Source organism: Sapajus apella, unplaced genomic scaffold (assembly GCF_009761245.1).
Source record: "Sapajus apella isolate SASKATOON/1434 unplaced genomic scaffold, GSC_monkey_1.0 scaffold81, whole genome shotgun sequence".
In the NCBI taxonomy this organism is placed as follows: Eukaryota; Metazoa; Chordata; class Mammalia; order Primates; family Cebidae; genus Sapajus; species Sapajus apella.
In genome coordinates this window covers 2552928-2573714 of record NW_022437021.1, presented here as the reverse complement: position 1 = coordinate 2573714, position 20787 = coordinate 2552928, and the positions used below count along the sequence as shown (strand labels likewise).

The 20787-nt window shown below is 34.0% G+C and overlaps 1 protein-coding gene across 12 annotated transcripts in view; it reads right to left on the bottom strand.

The window, feature by feature from the left end:
* The window catches only part of SGCE (sarcoglycan epsilon), a 69751-nt gene continuing 48964 nt past the window's right edge, over positions 1 to 20787 (bottom strand). For 3 of the 12 annotated variants that reach the window (XM_032252930.1, XM_032252925.1, XM_032252934.1), the window contains 7 exons: positions 17658 to 17820; positions 15051 to 15262; positions 14099 to 14125; positions 13176 to 13364; positions 3345 to 3388; positions 2472 to 2506; positions 1 to 291 (listed from right to left, as the gene is read on the bottom strand). In XM_032252930.1, the coding sequence (XP_032108821.1) occupies positions 241 to 291; positions 2472 to 2506; positions 3345 to 3388; positions 13176 to 13364; positions 14099 to 14125; positions 15051 to 15262; positions 17658 to 17820 (721 nt within the window). In that variant the 3' untranslated portion in view covers positions 1 to 240. The remainder of the gene's footprint in view (positions 292 to 2471; positions 2507 to 3344; positions 3389 to 13175; positions 13365 to 14098; positions 14126 to 15050; positions 15263 to 17657; positions 17821 to 20787) is intronic. The other 9 variants (XM_032252932.1, XM_032252928.1, XM_032252936.1 and 6 more) reach the window with 3 other exon arrangements.

Genomic DNA, 20787 nt, shown 5'->3' with positions numbered 1-20787 from the left:
TTAGGCTTCATTAATAATATTTATTTTAAAGATCAACTTTTATTGTAACAAATATAAAGTCATCAATGTTTTACAAATTGTCAAAAATGTTTTAAGTACAAAAAATACATTAGTAAAATTAAAGTTATGTTGTATTACTTGCTACACACTTAATACTGTCAACATGCACAACATATGCCAGAAAAGCTCATGCATTATTGGAAGAGAAAAGAAATATGATATAATTGCCATATCATCTGATTATAAATTCATTGCTTCAGTCAGTTTTCTTTCTTCAGGGATACCATTTACCTGCAATGTGTAAGAATGAATATGGGCAGGCGTTAGGGCATGGATACTTTTAGATTTTGAGCAAAGCAAATTATGGCAAGGATACAATCTCCATCTTCTTAATACAATGTAAAATAATTACATTGCATGATTTCTCTGTATTTAGTTAAAAAAACGAAAGAAAAAATTCTAAATTAATCCTCTCCTTCGTGGGCCAAAGCTATAATATTTTATATTTCCCAAAAGGTACAGTCTGAAAATTCCTCCCACAATAAACAAAAAGAATGACTGTACCTTTTAATCATGGCTTAAAAAAAAAATACCATGTGGGCTGGTAGGGCAGAGAAAATGAGAAATCCTGAAGGGGCATCAAACCTAATGGTTTGGGTCTAGTCCAAAAGTTAGTGTGACTGTCAGCTTTTAACTGCTCTATTATCCCAGCTAGTGCTCAAGTCCAGGACTACAACACCAGCAGCTAGTTCATTTCTTAAAGTTTTGATGAGAATTTAAAAGAAAACAAGGAACTTAATTAAAAAAAGAACTTCAAGATATACTTTCTCCTGATAAATTCCATACAGGTAGCTACAAATAAAATTACTTGATATCCAAGACAAACTCTTGTGCCTAAATTACCTTCATAAAGAAAACTGACACATGCATAGTGTGCTGTGGTACTTGGAAAACTCCAGTTACTGTTTAACGATAATCATGCATAAATGTAGGTACCTCTTTGCAGTATTAGGATAATCAGGGTAAAAGAATAGAAAAGCTGTTGTACTCACAAAAATATATGAATGGCACTGAATCCATGCATTTGTAGATAGAATAATTTAGAAATTGAGAAACAAACTTTTTTATTTAAATAAATAGAATGGCAATAAGGAATATAAATTGCCCAGTAGCCCTTCTCTCCAGGAAGCATGCCTCCATTTAGGTTTTTTTTTTCTTTTTTTTTTTTTTGATACAGAGTCACTCTGTTGTCCAGGCTGGAGTGCAGTGGTGTGATCTCAGCTCACTGCAACCTCTGCCTCCTGGTTCAAGTGATTCTCCTGCCCCAGGCTCCCAAGTAGTTGGGATTACAGGCACGTGCCACCACACCCAACAAATTTTTGTATTTTTTTTTAGTAGAGAAGGGGTTTCCACCATGTTTGCCAGGCTGGTCTCGACCTTCTGACCTCAGGTGTTCCACCCGCCTTGGCCACCACACCCGGCCTCCATTTAGTTTTAAATGTACCAGAGGTACAAACACACCAATCTTTCATAATTATAACAAAATGCTAGGGTGGTCTCTCTCCCTTTGGCACTTAGATATTGTAGGGACTCACTGAAAAAAACTAACAACAAAACAACCAAGAGGAGATAGTAACAACAAAACAACCAGAAGAGATAGTGTATTTTAGTAATATAATCCAAATTGCAGAAAAATGTAAGAAAACAAGAAGGTAATAGGCTCTAGTGTTAACTAAAAAGAAGAGCAAAGCTTTCTTGACTCAAGCAAAATGCCTGCTCCCAAAAATCTGTTTCAGAAAAATAACTTTATAAATTGGGTTAAACAACCTTAAAATCCCCTGGGAAAACTCCAGCTCTTGTATTTGTTTAGGCATAAATTGTCCTTGTATTTGAAAATGCTCTGTTACTAAAATGTAGCAAGTTAACAAGCATACTTGCTAAAAAAAATCTATGTGACTATTAAATTGCCCTAATATCATCTACTAAAGTTTCCTATTTCCCCTAGTGGGTAAGTAAGTAAAGTCTAGATTTTTAAATACTCGAAAGAAATATTTACTATTTTTCTAGAAATTGCCTCCTTTCTACTCACTCCATGCCTGAAATAATTAAGCATCAGAAGATACACATCTTAGGAGAGATGGAAGCTACAAGGTTAATGATGAAGTTCTATCGTTTCCATTGTAGAAATATTCTTTTAGAAATTTTCCTCTTTAAAAAAATAGCCATGAAATTAGTGGTACTAGGAATTCATTTATCTTTTTCTCTCTTTAGGTGACTCATTTTTATAACAAAGTTTGTTCCTTCATCAATCTCCTGAATGCTTACAAAGTAGCAACAACACATCAATATACTGAATAGTCTTGTTGAAACACGTTAGCATTTAATTAAAACTGAGTAATCAAATTGTAGGAAAAATTCTGATAAACATTATCCTGTAACTGAAATCTGACGAACAATTTCATTATACTTGCCTCAAATCTTTGAAAAGTTGTCAAACGAAAATCTCCTTAAATTCACGAAAGCAGTAATAGAGAAGATAATTTCTGAATGAAAACATGCAATACATTTCTGGATGTGCCTGAAGTTTTTAAGAGACTTACTTAATAGTTTCCCTATCACAATGCCACTATTCATACTTAGAATTCCACATCCAACTTACATTTTTAAAACTTCTCTTGCTTTTCCAAAAGAGCTATAAAGGCATTAATGGTTGCCTGGCAATTAGAACTAGGAATCAACCACTAATTAGAAGACAATCATGAATAAGTTATCTACTCAGTATAGAGATGAATGAAATAATTGGCTGTGGAAATTTTTTAGGGACACTTGAAAGAAATAAAGAAAGCAAGTCTTAGGGAAATAGAATAGTCCAAGGAGAATTGTCCACCATCTTGTTGTCACTGGTCATGTTATAACAGCTTTTTAAAACGGGTTTAAAACCAGGCCAGCCACTTCTCATTTATCCCAATGAAGCCTCAGTGATTAGTCACAATGCTTTCCTTTTGTAAGAGTCAGTTTCAAGCTGCTCACTTACTGAGACAAATCCTGGATGCATCCAAGCTAAGAATCTTTCATACCAAGGGGAAGAATAGGGAGCTTCACTAAAGGAAAGGGGTTTTATTCAGTCTTCCTTAATTAGACAGGACCTCCATGGATGCTTTTGCTCTAAGATCATTTACCCTGTGTTTATCATTCTGATGCCAATCTACGTCATAATCTAAGCTATTATTCTGAGGTTCTAAGTTATGTCTACGTCTATGACACAAATTTTATATAGTGCCATAATTATCTTTTAATCTATTAGATTCATCCATAAACATGAAATTATTATTATTAGCACTCACCTGTAGTCTGCTGTTGGGGAATCTGAGTCTGATGTGGCAAGTTCCTAGAAATGATGAACATTTTTGAGTAAAACTGTGTTTGCTACACACTTGTAAAAAGAGAGCAGACATACTAGATTGAAAAACTTTACAGGTAACTATAACCCCAGTCATGTAATCCAGCACAATTCCCCTCCCCCTTCTTGAGCTTACAGATGAGGAAACTAGGTCTGAGGAGAATAAAAATTAATAATATTTGATAACATGCATGAATCTTTCACTACCTGCTATACTCTAAAGTACCTGACAACAACCCTAACAGGTAGACATTAATATTTTCCCCATTTTATGGGTGAGGAAATACCCTTGCAGATCCAACGCCACATACCTAGGATGTGGAAGGTAAAGATGTGAACACAGTGGCTTGTGCTCTTAACCTATATACTTTCAGATCCAGGTCTAGAAGACATACATACACTCACACGTTTTATGGAAAAATAAATATAACCTTCATTCACTATCTCAAACATTTGTGCTCTTTTATCTTCACGTCAGGAATGACAGTAGCCATGCATGAAATGCATTAGCAAAATGCAGAAGTCATCCTTGTTCCTTCCCTCTCCTTCAGTCCCCACATTCAACTACTAAGGGACTTTGGCATTTCTTTTTGTCTCATTTGGATCTGCCCCATTCTTCCCCATCTCCATTGCTAATTAATAATGGCTTGGTTGAAGCCATCATCATTTCTCACTTGGATCCTTGTAATCGGTCTGACTTGTTTCCTTATTCACATTATTGTCCCCTTATAATCCACTCTGCCTACTGCTATCAGAACAATCTTCCAAGACAGGGGTCTCCAAACCCTGGGCGACAGAACTTGGCTGCACAGCAGGAGGTGAAGAATGGCAGGTGAGCCAGCGAAGCTTCATCTGTACTTACAGCTGCTCCCCATCACTTGCATTACCACCTGAGCTCCGCCTCCTGTCAGACCAGTGGCAGCAGTAGACTGTCATAGGAGTGTGAACCCTAGGGATCTAAGTTGTGTACTCCTTATGAGAATCTAATGCCTGATGATCTGTCACTGTCTCTCATCACCCCCTGATGGGACCATCTAGTTGCAGGAAAACAAGCTCAGAGCTCTCACTGATTCTACATTATGGTGAGTTACATAATATTTCATTATATATTACAATGTAATAACAATAGAAATAAAGTGTGTAATACTACTCCTGGTCTGTGAAAAAAACTGTCTTCCATGAAACCAGTTCCTGGTGCCAAAAAGGTTGGGGACTACTGTTCTAAGACACAAGTCTGGTTATGTCATTCAAATAACACACATTTCAATATTTCCTTATATTTATCTGCAGATTAAATTTCAGATTTCTTAATGTGGCCTGGAAAGCCACAATATATCTCACTCCTACATGGAGTGCCCCATGTCTGCTTGAAGCATGGCTACTACCATATCCTGTACCCAATCAGCTCCCATTTGTCCTTGCAAACAACTCAGAACTTGTTATAACATACAGGTATTACTCTTATAATTTAAAAATTCCCATAAGAAATGTTATTAAAATTTTTAACATATTATGGCTCCTCTCTAAGCAACTCACAATTAGGTTACCATTTAGCATGCTTTCATTCACATGCTGATAGTCATTGTATTCTCTGAACGTAATATTTAATTGCCCTAATGTATATTAACAATAAGAACCATCCTATTTTGTTTAGTATCCTGAGTATTAAGAGGACTCACATACACCATGGCATGTGTATACCTATGTAACAATCCAGCACAATCTGCACATGTACCCCAGAACTTAAAGTATATTAAAAAAAGACTCACATAATATACATGTTTATTGACATATAGATACACCCATTTAGTTTCAAATTTTGATATTAAAATTAGTTTATGAAAATGTACAATTTAAGTTCTATGTGGAAGAAACTCTAGGAGTCAGTCCTTTGCAATAAAGTTTGATCCAAGCTGGGGATTTTCAAAGTTTTGTGTTTTCTCTTTAACACTTGGATTCCTCTTAATTGAAACCCTAAGCGGAACTGCGACGTACAAAAGAGATAAATGTGAGGTTGCCTGGGTTGAAACAAGGGAGTTAGGAATCCTGTCTGCTTTGTTTTCTCTGCCCCTCATGCTGGCCCCTACAGCAATTCAAAGAAATCTCTAAGAAACAGTTTGAAAACCATTGATCTGAATTATTTCAGCCAAGAAAGTATTATGTTCCAAATACAACAATCTAAAGTGGAAAACAGTATTTAAACTCTTACTTTAATCTATAGTTAACACCTTTGAGTGATTTTTTTAATGTCTCAGTTCCACTTTAAAGATATTACTAAGGAAATAATAAACTCAACTCTAACTCAATTTGAGGAAGTTACTTAATAATTTGTTCCAACATTTATATTCTTTTTTATTGTTACTTATCAGCCTTACTTATCCCCGTGTGGGCTAGAGGAGTATTTCTTTTTAGTTTGTTTGTTCTTTCAGAATTTCACACAATGTATTTATATTTGTTTTGGTCACAAAGTAAAAAGATCAATTTATAAACTACAAAGAGGGAGTAAGTTCTACATTTAAAGATGGCAAGGCAAACATCTTTACTACAGAAGTCAAAATGCAATTAGATGGGCATCTGGCGTGGGGTGGGAGAATGTGTTTTACCTACTCAGATACAACTGATTTGGGTCTATTCTATACTCAAAACAAATACAGTGCACCCTCTGTACACAAGTATGCACACACACCCACACAAGCACTTCCTCATTCCTTACCATCTCTAGCTCTACCTAGCCTGTTAACAGATGAAATCAACACATTTCAACAAAATACAAAAATCAAAAAGGATAAAGAAAGTCCAGAATGTAGGTGTTGTAACATAGGCAGTGGTTGGTAAACAAAGACACGGGTTTTCCGAAAGCCTTAGATTAAAGATACTTCAAATTCAATATCAGCATTTAGATGAGGTAGTTGGACGCCTCCCCCTGCCTTGTTGGCCCTCCTGTTGGCCTCCTAACTGACCTTTTGTGGAATTTAGCTTGGAAACCACTGATCAAAGACAACCTATGCCCTGTTATTTCTCCTCTAGCTTCCATTTGTTCCTCTTTTGCTGCATTGCTAAACTTTCTAAATCACAATGGGTTGGGCTAGGTGAAAAGAGATGGCTGGTTGAGAAAAATGGCACAAACAAACTAGCAAGAAATTTAGAGAAGATAGATACGAAAGCAACTGTGTGTCTTATATTGATTTAGGGACTGAAAAGCATAGTGCATCTTCTAAGTGGTTATGTTTGAACAATGCACATGCACTCCTTGTAATTTCAAAGGAAACTTAGATGAGTTATATTAAAAGTGCTTGTGTGTACAAAAAGGTGCTCAACCAAAAATTACTGCGACTCAGTTTCTCCTGATTAAGTACGACCTATCTCCTGTTTTGAGGGGGACCCTTGAGTCTCCAAGATATGTACAACTTGTAACTACATGCGAACCTGTATTAGAGTGTGAATACATCTATGATGGGCATATTTAAAACTGTGTATTCCATTTAAGTGTTGAAGGAACACAGCTTGTAAGAGCACTGCTTCAGGCACACTAGAAAAAATGCCTACACCCTCAACTCTGCTAGTTAAAAGATGCAAAGGATACAGGAAGAAGGTGGAGCATTTTCATCTTTGGTGAGAGCACGGTCCTAAAGGCAATTATACAGGAGAGGGGGGTCAACTTCAAGTAGAGGCCCTATAATCCTTCTAAGGAAAGACCTTTTTAAAATCATAAAACAATTTAAAATAATTATTAGACGAAGTGAAAAATTATTATGTATAAACTGTATTACATAGAAATTTAAGAAAACTGTAACTGTAAATTAGCATTATTTTCTAATTTCATTTTCATTAATTTCATGCATTTAAATAGAAAATTGTGTAAATTAGTCATTGCACAAACTTCATTCTTTAAGAATGCAAAGGTAATGATTTGCAAATTAAGAAATAAGTGATTTGGAGGAAGTACACAATTATTTGTTATTTGTACAACCGTTTCAAAGTAATTTGACATTCTTGGATACCCTATACAGTAATTCTGTGAGTAAAGTTGATGATTATCAACTGATTATATTGCTACTTATTTCAATACTAAAAAGCAAAATGATTTGCATAAAGCCAAAGAATCCATGCCAGAGTTGAAAGAAAATGACATTAGTTACATGGAATACAAAACATTTCACTTTTCAATTAGTATGGTGACGTCACTAAACAATAAGAAATAGTAATATATTTTTGGAAATCAATGGCTCGGAAATATTCTTGGCTGCTTGATACTTCTTCTCAACAGGACACCATAATCTTAAATCTTAGTCCCCTAAATCATTGTCTTCAACTGATACTTTTATTAAAACTTAATTTTTATTTATGAAATTTGACCATAAAGTTGTGATTGTGACCAAAGGGAGGACAAATGGAAAAATACTTAAATAAAAGCTAAAATGATTAGATACTATTTTTAATTAGAAGACTTAATTCTACTTTTATACTTGTCAATTTTCAAAAGATTAGGTGCAAACTATCTCCTGTTTTGAGGGAGAACCAATTATCCTGGATTAGGAATTTTGTTTAGAATAATGAATAAGGAAAATTTTTGTGTAACAAGTTAATATCTTCCAGAAAAATGTGTGGAGCACTATCCCCAGTTATTCATTAACTAAGGGGCCTCATGGAGATGCCTACCGCTTCAGAAAAATCAACTGGTATTGATGTTGTCATAAGAATAGTGAAGAGGCAGATCTTTCCCCAAAAGACAGCATACCTCACTACAAATTTAATATAATAAAAAATTATTTTTTAGAAAATCAAATATTGGGATCCCTGTCCCCAAGCATAAGACTACAAAATAACAATTTCTCAATGGCTTTGAGCTGTTCCAGGTTTAGCCATTCAGGCACTGTTTTCTTATTAGCTCTATTTCTCAATCTCTCCATATCATTTTCCTCAGGCAGTTTAGGGAGGTGTGGAAGACTCTAGAGGCTGAGTAGCATAAACTCCCAAATACCTCCAACCTCCTAGACAATGTGCATAGACTGCTTCTCTTTCACAGTTTCACATGGGGGAATTTAGGAAAAACTATTCCACTTTTAAAACTCCATGTAGAGGAATGTGAATAACAACCTTTCCCACTCATGAGCCTGACCAGAAATATCAGAGTTTTTGGATTTTCCAATCTTGAAACTTAAGTCATTTGATTATTAAGCCAGGAATTCTCAAACTTTGTTGAGAAGCTCTCTGCAGGAGCTCTACCACTGCCCATAATCCACACTCCCACCAGACTCTAAATTCCCTGACTCAGAGCCCCAGGATGTATACTGTAAAAGCTCTACGGTGATTCTGACACATAACATGGTTTGGGAACAAGGCTAGACTCTCTCTTGACATTCCTTTGAGGACCTAAAATTCTATTACTTGGAATTAAATTTTTTTTCATTTAAACAATTACAAAGGGCAATCTTTGAGGTACACCAATCAAATATGTAATAGATTTTTGATGTGAAGTCTTTGGTCACAAACATAACCCCAATCACAACAATGGTTCTTTGGGCAAAGTCAATTTACTTTTAAGAATTACTTTACAATGTGATTTCCAGAAATGAATTGTAATACATAAGATGAATGTCTATAGAGGAAAAAAATTCGCCCTGCTATTAATGGCAACACTTATTTGCTACAAAGATAAAAAGGACAGATGCAGAAAAACTTACTATACGAGGGCATGAGGGACATACTATACAATACTTGGCTAGAGCTCTTCATGACTGTCAAGGTCATGGGACCACAAGAAAGGTATAAGAAAATGCCCAGACCTGAGGAGACTAAGGAAACATAGTGATTATTGTGTCCTAGATGGAATCCTAGAACAGAAAAAGAACACTAGTGAAAAAACTAATGATATCTGAAAAAAGTCTGAAGTCTAGGTAACAATAAAGTAACAATACTGGGTTCTTCATTGTGACAAATGTACCATGGTACTATAAGATGTTAACAACAGGAGAAACTGGCTGAGGGGTATCTAGGAGTAACTTTCCTGTACCTTTATAATCATTCAAAAATAAAAAGTTTATTAAATAATAAATACATTAGCAAAGATCAAATTAAGTTGACCTTATATTTCTAGACTATGTGATAGTTTTAACAGCCTATTTATATTATCTCTGTAATTTGAAAAGCAGAAGGAATAACTACAAAATGAAACACCTCATTTCTGGGCACATCTCCAGGTTCTATTCCAGCTTCCCTTTCCACTGCCTCTTTGTTCATTTTGTTTACAACGTAAATCAGAGATCCCTCTGAGGTCAATGATGAATGCTATCTATCCCTGCCTAGATGTCAGGATAGGTAAATAATCTAATCTCATGTCTGACCTAATTTAGCTTTGCCCCTTATCAGTGGCTCAAATTTATCTTCTGCAAATGATTAAATATTTTTTCTTACTGGCTAATTTATGGTGCCAGTCTGGCACTTTGTGAAACATTCTACCGAAAAGAAAATATTACTATGTGATTGATAACAGTGGCAGTCATTTATTACACAATTTTGTGAGTTCTCTATACCTCTGATGTAAATTGACTTGTTTAAAGGAACAAACTAGTTTTATGCAGTTTTGAAACAAAGCTTTGAATATTCTTGAGTCTTACTTAGAAGCCAATGTAAACCTTTAGCCATATCCGTGTCTGAATATTTCTGGTATCAAGTCTGAAGAATAAACATGAAATCCTTTGGCTAAATTGTTTATGAATGATAAATTCAGTACACATAGTATGAATGTGAAGATGAAATACATGCCCTTTTAGGAAGGGTAAATTAATAAGTACAAGGCAGCATTATCCAAGCATATACCTGGTTATTGAGTACTATAATGCCTCCCCAAATATCATATCATTTAATCTTGAGAATTCAGTTCAATCCAAATGACCAAAATATTTATGTGTGTCTACTCAGTGCTGAAGTAAAACTTTTAAAACATGGCTGTTTTTCTGGTAAAGAGTAAAAGTTGAATTTCCATGAAGAACAGTTATGATGAACCCCATACAATAAATTCCCTATTATCTGGCATGGTTGGAAAATGAGGTTAATTTAATCACATATTCTAGCTTATAGGGAGTTACCATAGAGACCGTGCACATATTATCCATTTCCAAGAATAAAAGAAAGATAATATACACTCAACACTGAAACGACACCGAATGTAATTTAATTTTCCTCTGATGAGTCAGACGCACTTGATGATCCTGCAGTGCCTCAGAATAATCATTGTGAACATCGTCAATTATCTGTGTACCCTATTTATATAGAAGTGCTAGTTAATGGAGCTTTTCCATTAGCAGAAATCTGAATAATGTGAAGGTTTTCTGGACTTAAAACTACGTATGTGTTTAAATTGTTGCAAGTTCAATATAATAGCGTATTGCATTTGCAAATAGATCTGATCAACATAATGACAGTCTTGATGGGGTTATGGAAGGACCAGAAAGATGCATTTGGTGTAAACTAGACAGAAAATTTTATTTTGTTTGTATATTAGTAGCAATATTGTAAAATTCTAACTACAGGGAATCAAAATACTTTTTAAGGAGCTATTCTTATTTTCAACATATATGATTAGAAAGGGTTATCTTAAAATGATAACAACATTTTCCTTCTCTTCAATTTCATTAGCAATAGAGTTTTACTGACTTACATATGTAGTCAAGTTCCCCTACTTATTATAACTAGTTTTCTACTCTAAAATTCTACAGCATTGTTACATTATCAATAGAAGCATTTCTCAAACTCTGTTCTATGAAGAGTTGCCTATTCTGACCTTTTCCTATGGATTCATAAAGTATATCAGCACACTAAGGGACTGAGGACTGTTGTAGCTTAAAAAACAGAGAAATAAAACCTTTACATTACAGTACTTGATAACCAGGCATATGCTTGGATAATGCTGCCTTGCACTTACTAATTAACACTTCTTAAAAGGGTATGCATTTCTTCTTCACATTCATACTAAGTATACTGAATTTATCATTCATAAACAATTTGGTTAGCTACAGGACTTCATGTTTCATGTTAAAAGTTTGCAATGTTGCTACTACTTTTTTCTAGGTGATTTGACCACTTCATTTTTGAAGGGTATCTGTCAACATTTCACTGGCATGCTAGGGTAAACAATATCAGAAACTTAATAAACTTAAAGAATAAGTACGAATTCTTTTCATTTTGAAAATGACAAAGCCATTTCATAATTTTCACCTAAAAAAGGCATAAAAGGTTAAATTGTGAATTATTACAATATTATTGAAATTTTACCAATTTTTCTCATCAATATCTAATCCTGGTAAACTGGGTTTTATGATGACCCATAATAGATAGGCTACTGACCATCAGAGAGTATAGAAACCCATCTGTTTCATTCAGTGCAACTAAATTTTGCAGACTTTAATATTTATATCCCTGATGTATTAATGTTTCAAAAATTTAAAACTGTAAACTTATGCAATTTTACTCATTACTTAAATTACCCACTACCCATTATGTAATTACTCTCTCACATACACATGCACATAAAACACGAACCTTATTCTGTATGACTTTAAGTGATGTTAGAGAACTTTAGAAAAATATTCATAATACTTTTGGATTTCTAAAGTATTCTGGATAAACTTGTCTATCTATACTATTCATATTAATTATTATTTAATCTTCAAATTACCACAAGCATTCTATCTGGTTACAAAAATAAACATTCAATGGGAAAATGTACCCAGCAGAGTTCCCAGGTGAATGTGTTCACTTTAATATCATATCCTAAGGGATGGGGGGGGTGTGTGTGTGTGCGCGCGCATGTGTGTGTGTGTGTGTGTGTGTGTGTGTGAGAGAGAGAGAGAGCAAGAGAGAGAAAGAGAGAGACAGAGAGGGAGAAAGATTTTTCTGCATAACCACTCCATCTACAAAAGTAAAGTGAAAAAGAGGAGGACCTCAAAAGCCAACTTTGTGACTTCTAGTGCTTGAGCAATTGAATTCAACTCATTTTAACATATGGTTAAAAAGAAAAAAAAGAGACATGTTCTTATAAACAACAGTTTTATCCACCATTCCGTTATATAAAAATGTGACCATTAGGCTACATTATATTAGCAATATACGATGTAGCATAATGCTGTATTACAGTATTATACAACATGGTTTCCTAAATGCAACTGTACAATTTCCTCACCCTTTATCCTTATCTTTACAAGGTCCTTCCAGGCTTTCTAACCCTGGTCCCTATAGCACTAGACAAGGTTTGCACTAATAAAATAGGTGTTTATAGCCCAAATTGGAACTGCCTGCCTTGATAGACAAGCAGATCACAAAAAACAACCCAAACATCCTTAATTCTAAGGCAAAAATTTAGATTACAAAGGTCTATGGTAATAACATATTTAATAGGTTAAAACCAAATAATTCTAACAACATCTCTAAAAAATAATCAAATTGAAATGCTTAGGATATGCTTCTTTTTTAATAATTAACTCATCTTTGAGCAAACATGTGAGTTTAGTATCAGTGTCAATTTCTTAAATATTAAGGTATATGTAGTCTTATTTGCATTAGTAGGGGGGAAAATGTACATTTCCTAAAAGTAATTGTATTGTATTTGTCTCAGGACAGTAGGGGTGGGATTTACACGATTAATATCCTTTTTGTATTTTCTCTTCCAGTTATAAACAAACAAACAACACAACAACAACAGAAAAATCTGGTCTTTACAGATATTAGTAAAAATATACACCCATATTAATAATTGTGGCTCTAAGTGGACACTTACTGCTGTGTTTGCATCAATGGCATGTTTGTGCTATCATAGCTGTCTGTGTGTAAAGGAGGTATGATTTCTCCAGTCACAGGGTGGAACACAGGAAGCGTTGACAGGGGCCATGCTATCTCTCTATTCTTGGACATGTCTCGAAGCTCCTTGGTAGATTTCTGAATAGCACTGTGATGAACCAGTTGAATGCTAGGTCAAAAAGAAATAAAACAACATATATTTAAAATCATATATTAGCCTAATGGGTCATCAATTTGAAAAAGCTATGAAGTATTTTTATTTTTTAAAGTGACAAGACATTATTGCACTTTGGGCATTCAACAAACTATCTCACAAAGTCAGATATCTCACATACTTTTAATATAACAAAACTGAAAACTATAAACTGATTTTAAAATACATAAGTGTTTTATTAAACTAAGCTATGAAGCATTGTATTAATATTACTGCCCTAAGTAACAAACTAGTTTTCTATTTATTTTCTATGATTAAGATAAAACTATCATAGCTTTTATATTTTTGCTTCTGGTGGGGCATTCATAAATACTCACAGAGGTTTCATTTTATGGTAGGTTATTACTGTAGATTCTGGAAAACTTGTATGAAAGGTCTTTTCATCTGTTCTCTGGTTTACAGAAATGCAGATTGGAAATCACATAATATAAATGGCAAGTTAATATTCTGAATCTGAAATACTTTAGGTTTAATTTTTATCTGTTTACTCTTAGTTTTCAAATCCTTTTTAAAGGTTTTAGTTTCTACCCCTCCTAAATATCTCTATTTAGAAAGCAGCTTTCACAGTTATGAAATAAACTATGAAAGATGATGAATGAAAAAAAGCATGACACACATGTATGGAGCACGATGGGCAACTGAGAAGTGGCAAAAATGATGAAGAAAATAACAGGAAAAAAGACACTTACTCTGGTGTTTGCATGTTTCTCTTTTCCCTAGAAACAAAACAAAATTTATGAATTAAATAATAGCATTGATATTTGGAACATTAAGACTATATGCTCATGGGATCTTGCATGATGTGGAAACGCTGACATTGTTACTATTAAATGCAACCAGGCAGCATTTGCCACCAGGTTTATGACATTACTTGGATGATACACATACGATGGAATACTGATGAGAAACACATAGAAAAATGGAAAAAAAAATGGAGATTAAGAATCAAGGCCTTGATTGAAATAAATTCTATGACATAATGAAATCAAGCTACATGTAAAAATGAAAGGATTTGTTACTTGCTGCTTTATTCATTTTTTAACCTTTGCTTTGTTACCCTGACTTCCAGGTAATCTTTGGAAATTACCTTAATTGACATAGATGTCCTGAAAGTACTAACTATTCATGAAGTGAAGACTCATTACTCAAATTATACCTTATTTTCATTAATTTACTCCTAAGTTGGGTTTTAAAAATATATTTTAAACATTTAGACTGTGTCATCTTGTTTGACAGCAGAATGATTTCAAGAAGAATTTTGACCATCACTTCTGATCAAACTAACACAATTTTTTTTTAAGTGCAATTACAGGTCTGCAAACCAGTCTCTGCTCATACAAGATAGCTCGTATAACCAAATATCTAGCCTCAATTATTCTTGGGACTGTTTTGCCAGTATGAATTTACATCTAGCCTTAATAATTTTTGAATAAACTAATTATATCCCCTAATTTGATTTACTAGACTCGAAACTATTTTAATTCATTTTAAAGAAATAAAATATTGCAGTTTGACTGAACACAATTTCAATTCATTTACAAACTGTTTTATGAGCTAAATGAAACTTTGTTTTTAATGGAATCTTCTATGTTGTTATCTTGGCAGGATCTCTAATTTTCTTATTAGTCTTAAAGTACTCACACTCCTTCCCGTCGGCAGCACATGATATAAGCGAGTATTAGAAAAAGGACCAGTGCTACTGCCGAGGGCACAGCCAGTGTAATTAGGAAATCCGTGTAATAGTCTCTGCTTTTCAAAGAATCAGAAGGGGGTTTGTATTCTCCACCATCAGGTAAAATCCCCTCTCCACGAATCACTTCCTGATAGGTGGACACTTGCTTTGTTTTATCAACCTGATACAAAAGAAGACAATTACACAATAAATTAATAGTTGCAAACATTGAGATTTTAAGATCGGGACACACTAAAACATTCTTTGACAAATTATCTAAAAAGCCATATTTTCCAATTACTTTATCACTTTGAATTTGCAAGTATTTACTGGAGGTAGGGAGTGTAATGAATGAAAGTAATAAAGGCTTTACTTTGGTCTACTTTCTATGTTCTCTCTAAAACACGTATACATATACATTTACATGTGTACATATTTAACGTGTATGTGCCTATCAGTGTAGTTGTTCTTTCTAGGTTTCCTTTCTCTAAAGCAATAGTCCTTTACACTACCATGTAAATGTCTTATTTGCTAGTGGCAATACTCAAGTGCAGATGTTACCAAACCTAAAACTGGCTGAAAACCAGGTATGCACCTATGGTTTCTAAGTTTAGCGAAAGAGAAAGGAAAAACAAAACAAAACAAAACAGGGACAATTTCCAAACATGTCCTTGATCTTTCTGCCTTCCAGCTGACAGAAGTAACTTTTATGGAAGATAGTCTAGGGAATATGGAACCTAACCCAGTCTTACTTAAATCCCAGAATCAAAAAAACTACAACAGTTGCATTATGTTAATTTACCTCCACATTAATTGAGCGGCTTTCACTGAGTTGCATTTAATTATGCTAAGGTTTTTATTGAGGCACACTAAAAATGCAGCCATGTGAAATTTGCTACTACATTTGCTACTAAAATAAACTGTTGGGGATAATTATTGTAGCATTATTCAGTATCTGCTCCCAACAAACTCCACTTGAAAAATTTTCTTAGTAATACAATGTTAGTAAAAACTTTTGTTTTCTGCCAAAGAATGGATGCTGTGCTTCCTTTTTAAGAATGAGAACTAAACAACTGATGAATTTCTTTTTTTTTTTTTTTTTTTTTTCCCTTCACATTAGGCAGCTTGTTGTCAAACACAGCCTTATGCTTATTTTTAGAGGGTGAAATTTAGGTCCTGATTTTCCATTTCTTTTACATTTTATTTATTATGTGTATTGTATGACTCTTATTTAACCTTCTGAAATCTTTTGTGGCAAGATATGGCATAAAAATAAATACATGTAAAATAAAAAATAAAAATTCCCAAACTTTCCACTTATAAAGCCTTACCACATAAACAAAAATCTTTAAGGCATATGTCATTTTTAAACTTTTAGAGATTGAGTAATAGTCCTAAACATAAACTAATTTTCTAGAACAACCACAAGTAAAATGGCATTGTTAGGGTCTGCCATCCACTGATGCTGGGAGAGGAATCTGAGTTACGGCTGCAGAGCTGCTCAGTCTCCTGAACCCTTGTGTCATTAGCACCCTGACTGAAATATTGAGCAAATTTGCCTATAATAATAATTTTACTTAGGAAGGCAAAGAAGGCCATTTTTCTAAGGGCCATGAGACAAGAGGCATGAGAGGAAGAGTTCAAGGCAAAATGCCACAAGGAGTGCTAAGTGTTGCAACGTGAGTAATATGTTCTCTAGTACTGGATCCTGGAAAGTTGCCTGCAGCTGGTTCTCTAAGACATGAAGTGATAGTTGTGTTTATGTGTCAACAACTTTGTTCAAATGTCAACTTTAAACTTAGATCTAATTCACTCATCACCAGTCATAAAAAGTTGACAGAAGTTAAAACTAAAAGGTCACTAAATTAAAACATCAGTTGGATACATTAAATATGAAAAGAAAAAAAGAATTAAAACAACTCTCCTACCTTTCAGATAATAGGATCTAAAAATTATATACAGACATATAAAATGATATATAAACATATATAAAATGTTACATATATCTTAAATATATTTGAAATCTTACATTTTCCTAAATCTTTTAACATGCAAATTAAAATGTGATTTGGAAAGAAATATAATGTTTATGAATTATGGGTATGATTCTTTTTTCACTTGGAATTGTCTCTATAATTTGGCTTTGGAATATTAAATCATAGCACAATATTGCTTTATTTTCAGATTTATTATTGTACTCCATCCTCTCCTCCAAAGTTGGGTAGTGGCAGAATATTTAAGAAGAATCTTTCTGCACATATCATACTAACTCCATTATCTGTGCCCATTTAGCAGCTATATGGATGTCCAAGCAGTTCATCTAGACCACCTGCCAAGCTAATCCAGCCCCAGCAACTAATCCAGGGTAGAATAAGTACAAAAGTGGATATACTCTTTCCTAAATGGATGCACTGTCAACGACCTTACCAGATCCTTAAACTCAGGGAAGTCAACTGCAGTTAAAGTAAAACCAGGGTTTATTCCTAAAAGCAATTCAAGTTTTAGTCAAATGTTACTACCTCCAGCCACATAATTTTTAACTACACTTGCAAAAAAAAAACAAAATAAAAACTCACCAATGAAATTTTGCACCAGTCAATGTAAAATTGAGTACGAAATTTTTTATCACATGTTATTACAGGCTCCATTTCTTGACTGCATCTCAACTGATTCTGTGGATTTTCAACTTCTCGTAAACAAGAAGAAAACGGGACATCTGCACCAACCATGACATAAACGCTGTAAAAATGTAAAACTCTCAGGTTATTCTTTAAGAAAATTGAAAACACTAAAAAACAATCTACCTTGAAAGGTAGATGTGAAATTCATGGTCCTGAGGCATAGGCTTATTAAAAGATTGAGAACTAATCATATAGAATTCCCCTCCCACAGCATCTGACCACCATATTACTAAAGCTCCACTTCTAGTCATTCCTTTTACTCCATACATTAGTCTGGCTATCAAGAAAAAATTATAAAATATACCATCAGCAAAAAAACACAGTTTGAAAAGACTGAACAAGTATCAAACCAGACTCAGATAAGGCAGAGATGTTGAAATTATCAGACCAGAAATTTCAAACAACTATGACTAATATGCAGAGGGCTCTAATGAATAAAGTGAAGCTACTTTGCAAGAAATGTTAAAATAACTTCTTTCGAGAGATGGAAAATGATATAGGTCAGAAACTTAGATCTACATAAAGAAAAGTAGAGCATCAGAGAAGAAATAAATGAAGATAAAATAAAACCTTCTGTGATTATTAATTGATCTAACAGATAACAACTTGTTTAAAATAATAGCAACAACATATTTGCCCATGTATCCATAAATGTATACATCTATATGTTTATGTACACTTATATATAAGCAAAATGAATGACAGCAATGATACAAGAGAGATGAGGGAGAGACAGGGATTATTTTGTTATCATAAGATACTTGCATTACCTAGGAAGTAGCATAATGTTATCTGAAAGTGAACTTGGATTGGTTTTGTATGTATATTGCAAACTCTAAGACAATCACTAAAAGAAAGTTAAAAAAATACAACTGATATGTTAAAAGAGGGGAGAAAGCAGAATCATAAAAAAATGCTCAATTAAAAGTATAAAAAGTGGGAAAAGAGTGGAAGACAAAAACAGAAACAAAACCAAAGGCAACAAACAGAAAACAATAACAAATATGGTAGATTATTTTATTTTAGAGACAGAGTCTCGCTCTGTTGCCCAGGTTGGAGTGCAGATCTCAGCTCACTGCAACCTGTGCCTCCTGGGTTCAAGTGATTCTCCTGCCTCAGCCTCATGAGTAGCTGGGACTACAGGTGCCTGCTACCATACTAGCTAATTTTTGTATTTTTGATAGAGATGGGTTTTCACCACATTGGCTAGGCTGGTCTTGAACTTCTGACTACAGGTAATCTGACTGCCTTTGTCTCCCAAAGTGCTGGGGTTACAGGCATGAGCTACCATGCCTGGCCTCAATAATCACATTAAACATCAATGGTCTAAATACCCCAATTAAAAGACAGAGACTGTCACAGTGGATTGAAAATCAAGATCCAACTATATGCTGTTTACGAAAAAAAAGAAACTATTTTAAATACAAAGATACATATACATTAAAAGTAAATGCATGGAGAAAGATATGCCATGCTAACAATAACTCTAAAAAGCAGGAGGAGCTATATTAATTTCAGACAGAGCCAACCTCACAGCAAGTAAACTTATCAGAGACAAAGAAAGACATTACATAATGATAAAGTGGTCAATTCTCTAAGAATACAAATCACTTCTTAATGTGTATGTGCCTAATAACAGTGCACCAAAATACATGAGGCAAGAGCTGATAGATATGCAAAGAGAAACAGATGAATCCGCTATTATAGTTGGAGATTTCAATATCTCTTTATCAGAAGTGGACACAACCAGCAGGCAGAAAATTGGTAAAGACATAGTGAAACTCAGTATCATCATCAGTTGACTGGTTTTAATAGACACTTATAGACTACTTCTTCCAACAACGGCAGAACACACATTCTTCTTAAGTTCATATGAAACATTTAGCAACATTCCAGGCCATAAAAAATTAACAAATTTAAAAGAATGGAAATCATACACTGTCTGCTCTCAGACCACAGTAGAATTAAACTAGAACTCAATATCAAAAGAGAACTGAAAAATCCCAAACTACCAGGAGACTAAACAACACACTTCAAAAACTGCACATGGATTAAAGGAGAAATCCTGGATGAAACTTAAAAATATTCTGAATTAAATAAAAATGAAACCATAACTTATCAAAATGTTTACAAGTCAGCAAAAGTAATACTTAGAAGAAAATTCACTGCATTGAATGCATACATTAAAAAGAAGAAAGATCTAAAAGCAATCATTGAAACCCCCACCTCAAAAAACTAGAAAAAGAGGAACAAATCAAATCCAAAGCAAGCAGAAGAAAAAAATAAATAAATAAAAATCAGATAATCTGCATAGGCCTATATGTAGCAAAGAAATTGAATCAGTAATTAATAATCTTTCCAAACAGAAAGCATCAGATCCAGATGGTTTCACTGTTGAATTGAATTTTATTTTAGAGACAGAGTCTCGCTCTGTTGCCCAGGTTGGAGTGCAGATCTCGGCTCACTGCAAACTCTGCCTCCTGGGTTCAAGTGATTCTCACATTTAAAGGAGAAATTATGCCAATTCTCCACAATATTTCTCACAAGACAAAAGCCAAAAGAATACTTCCTATCACATTCTGTGAGGCCAAAATTACCTTAATACCAAAACTAGAAAACAACATGATGAGAAAAGAAACTACACAACCCACCAGCATCTCTCATAAACACAGGCACAAAAATCCTCAAAAAAAAAAAAAATAGCAAATCAGAGTCAACAATGTATAAAAGGAATTATACACAATGATCAACTGGGACTTACCCTAGTTATGCAAGGCTAGTTCAACATCCAAAAATCAGTTAATATCACATCAACAGGCTAAAGAAGAAAAATCACATGACAGCATCAACAGTTGTAGGAAAAGCATTTGACAAAATCCAATGGCAATTTGTGGAAAAAAAAAAAATTCTTAGTAAACTAGGAATAGAGGGAAATTTCCTCAATTTGATAAAGAATATCTACAAAAAATCTACATCTAATAATACTCTAAATGGTAAGAAACTTGAAGTTTTCCCACTAGTATCA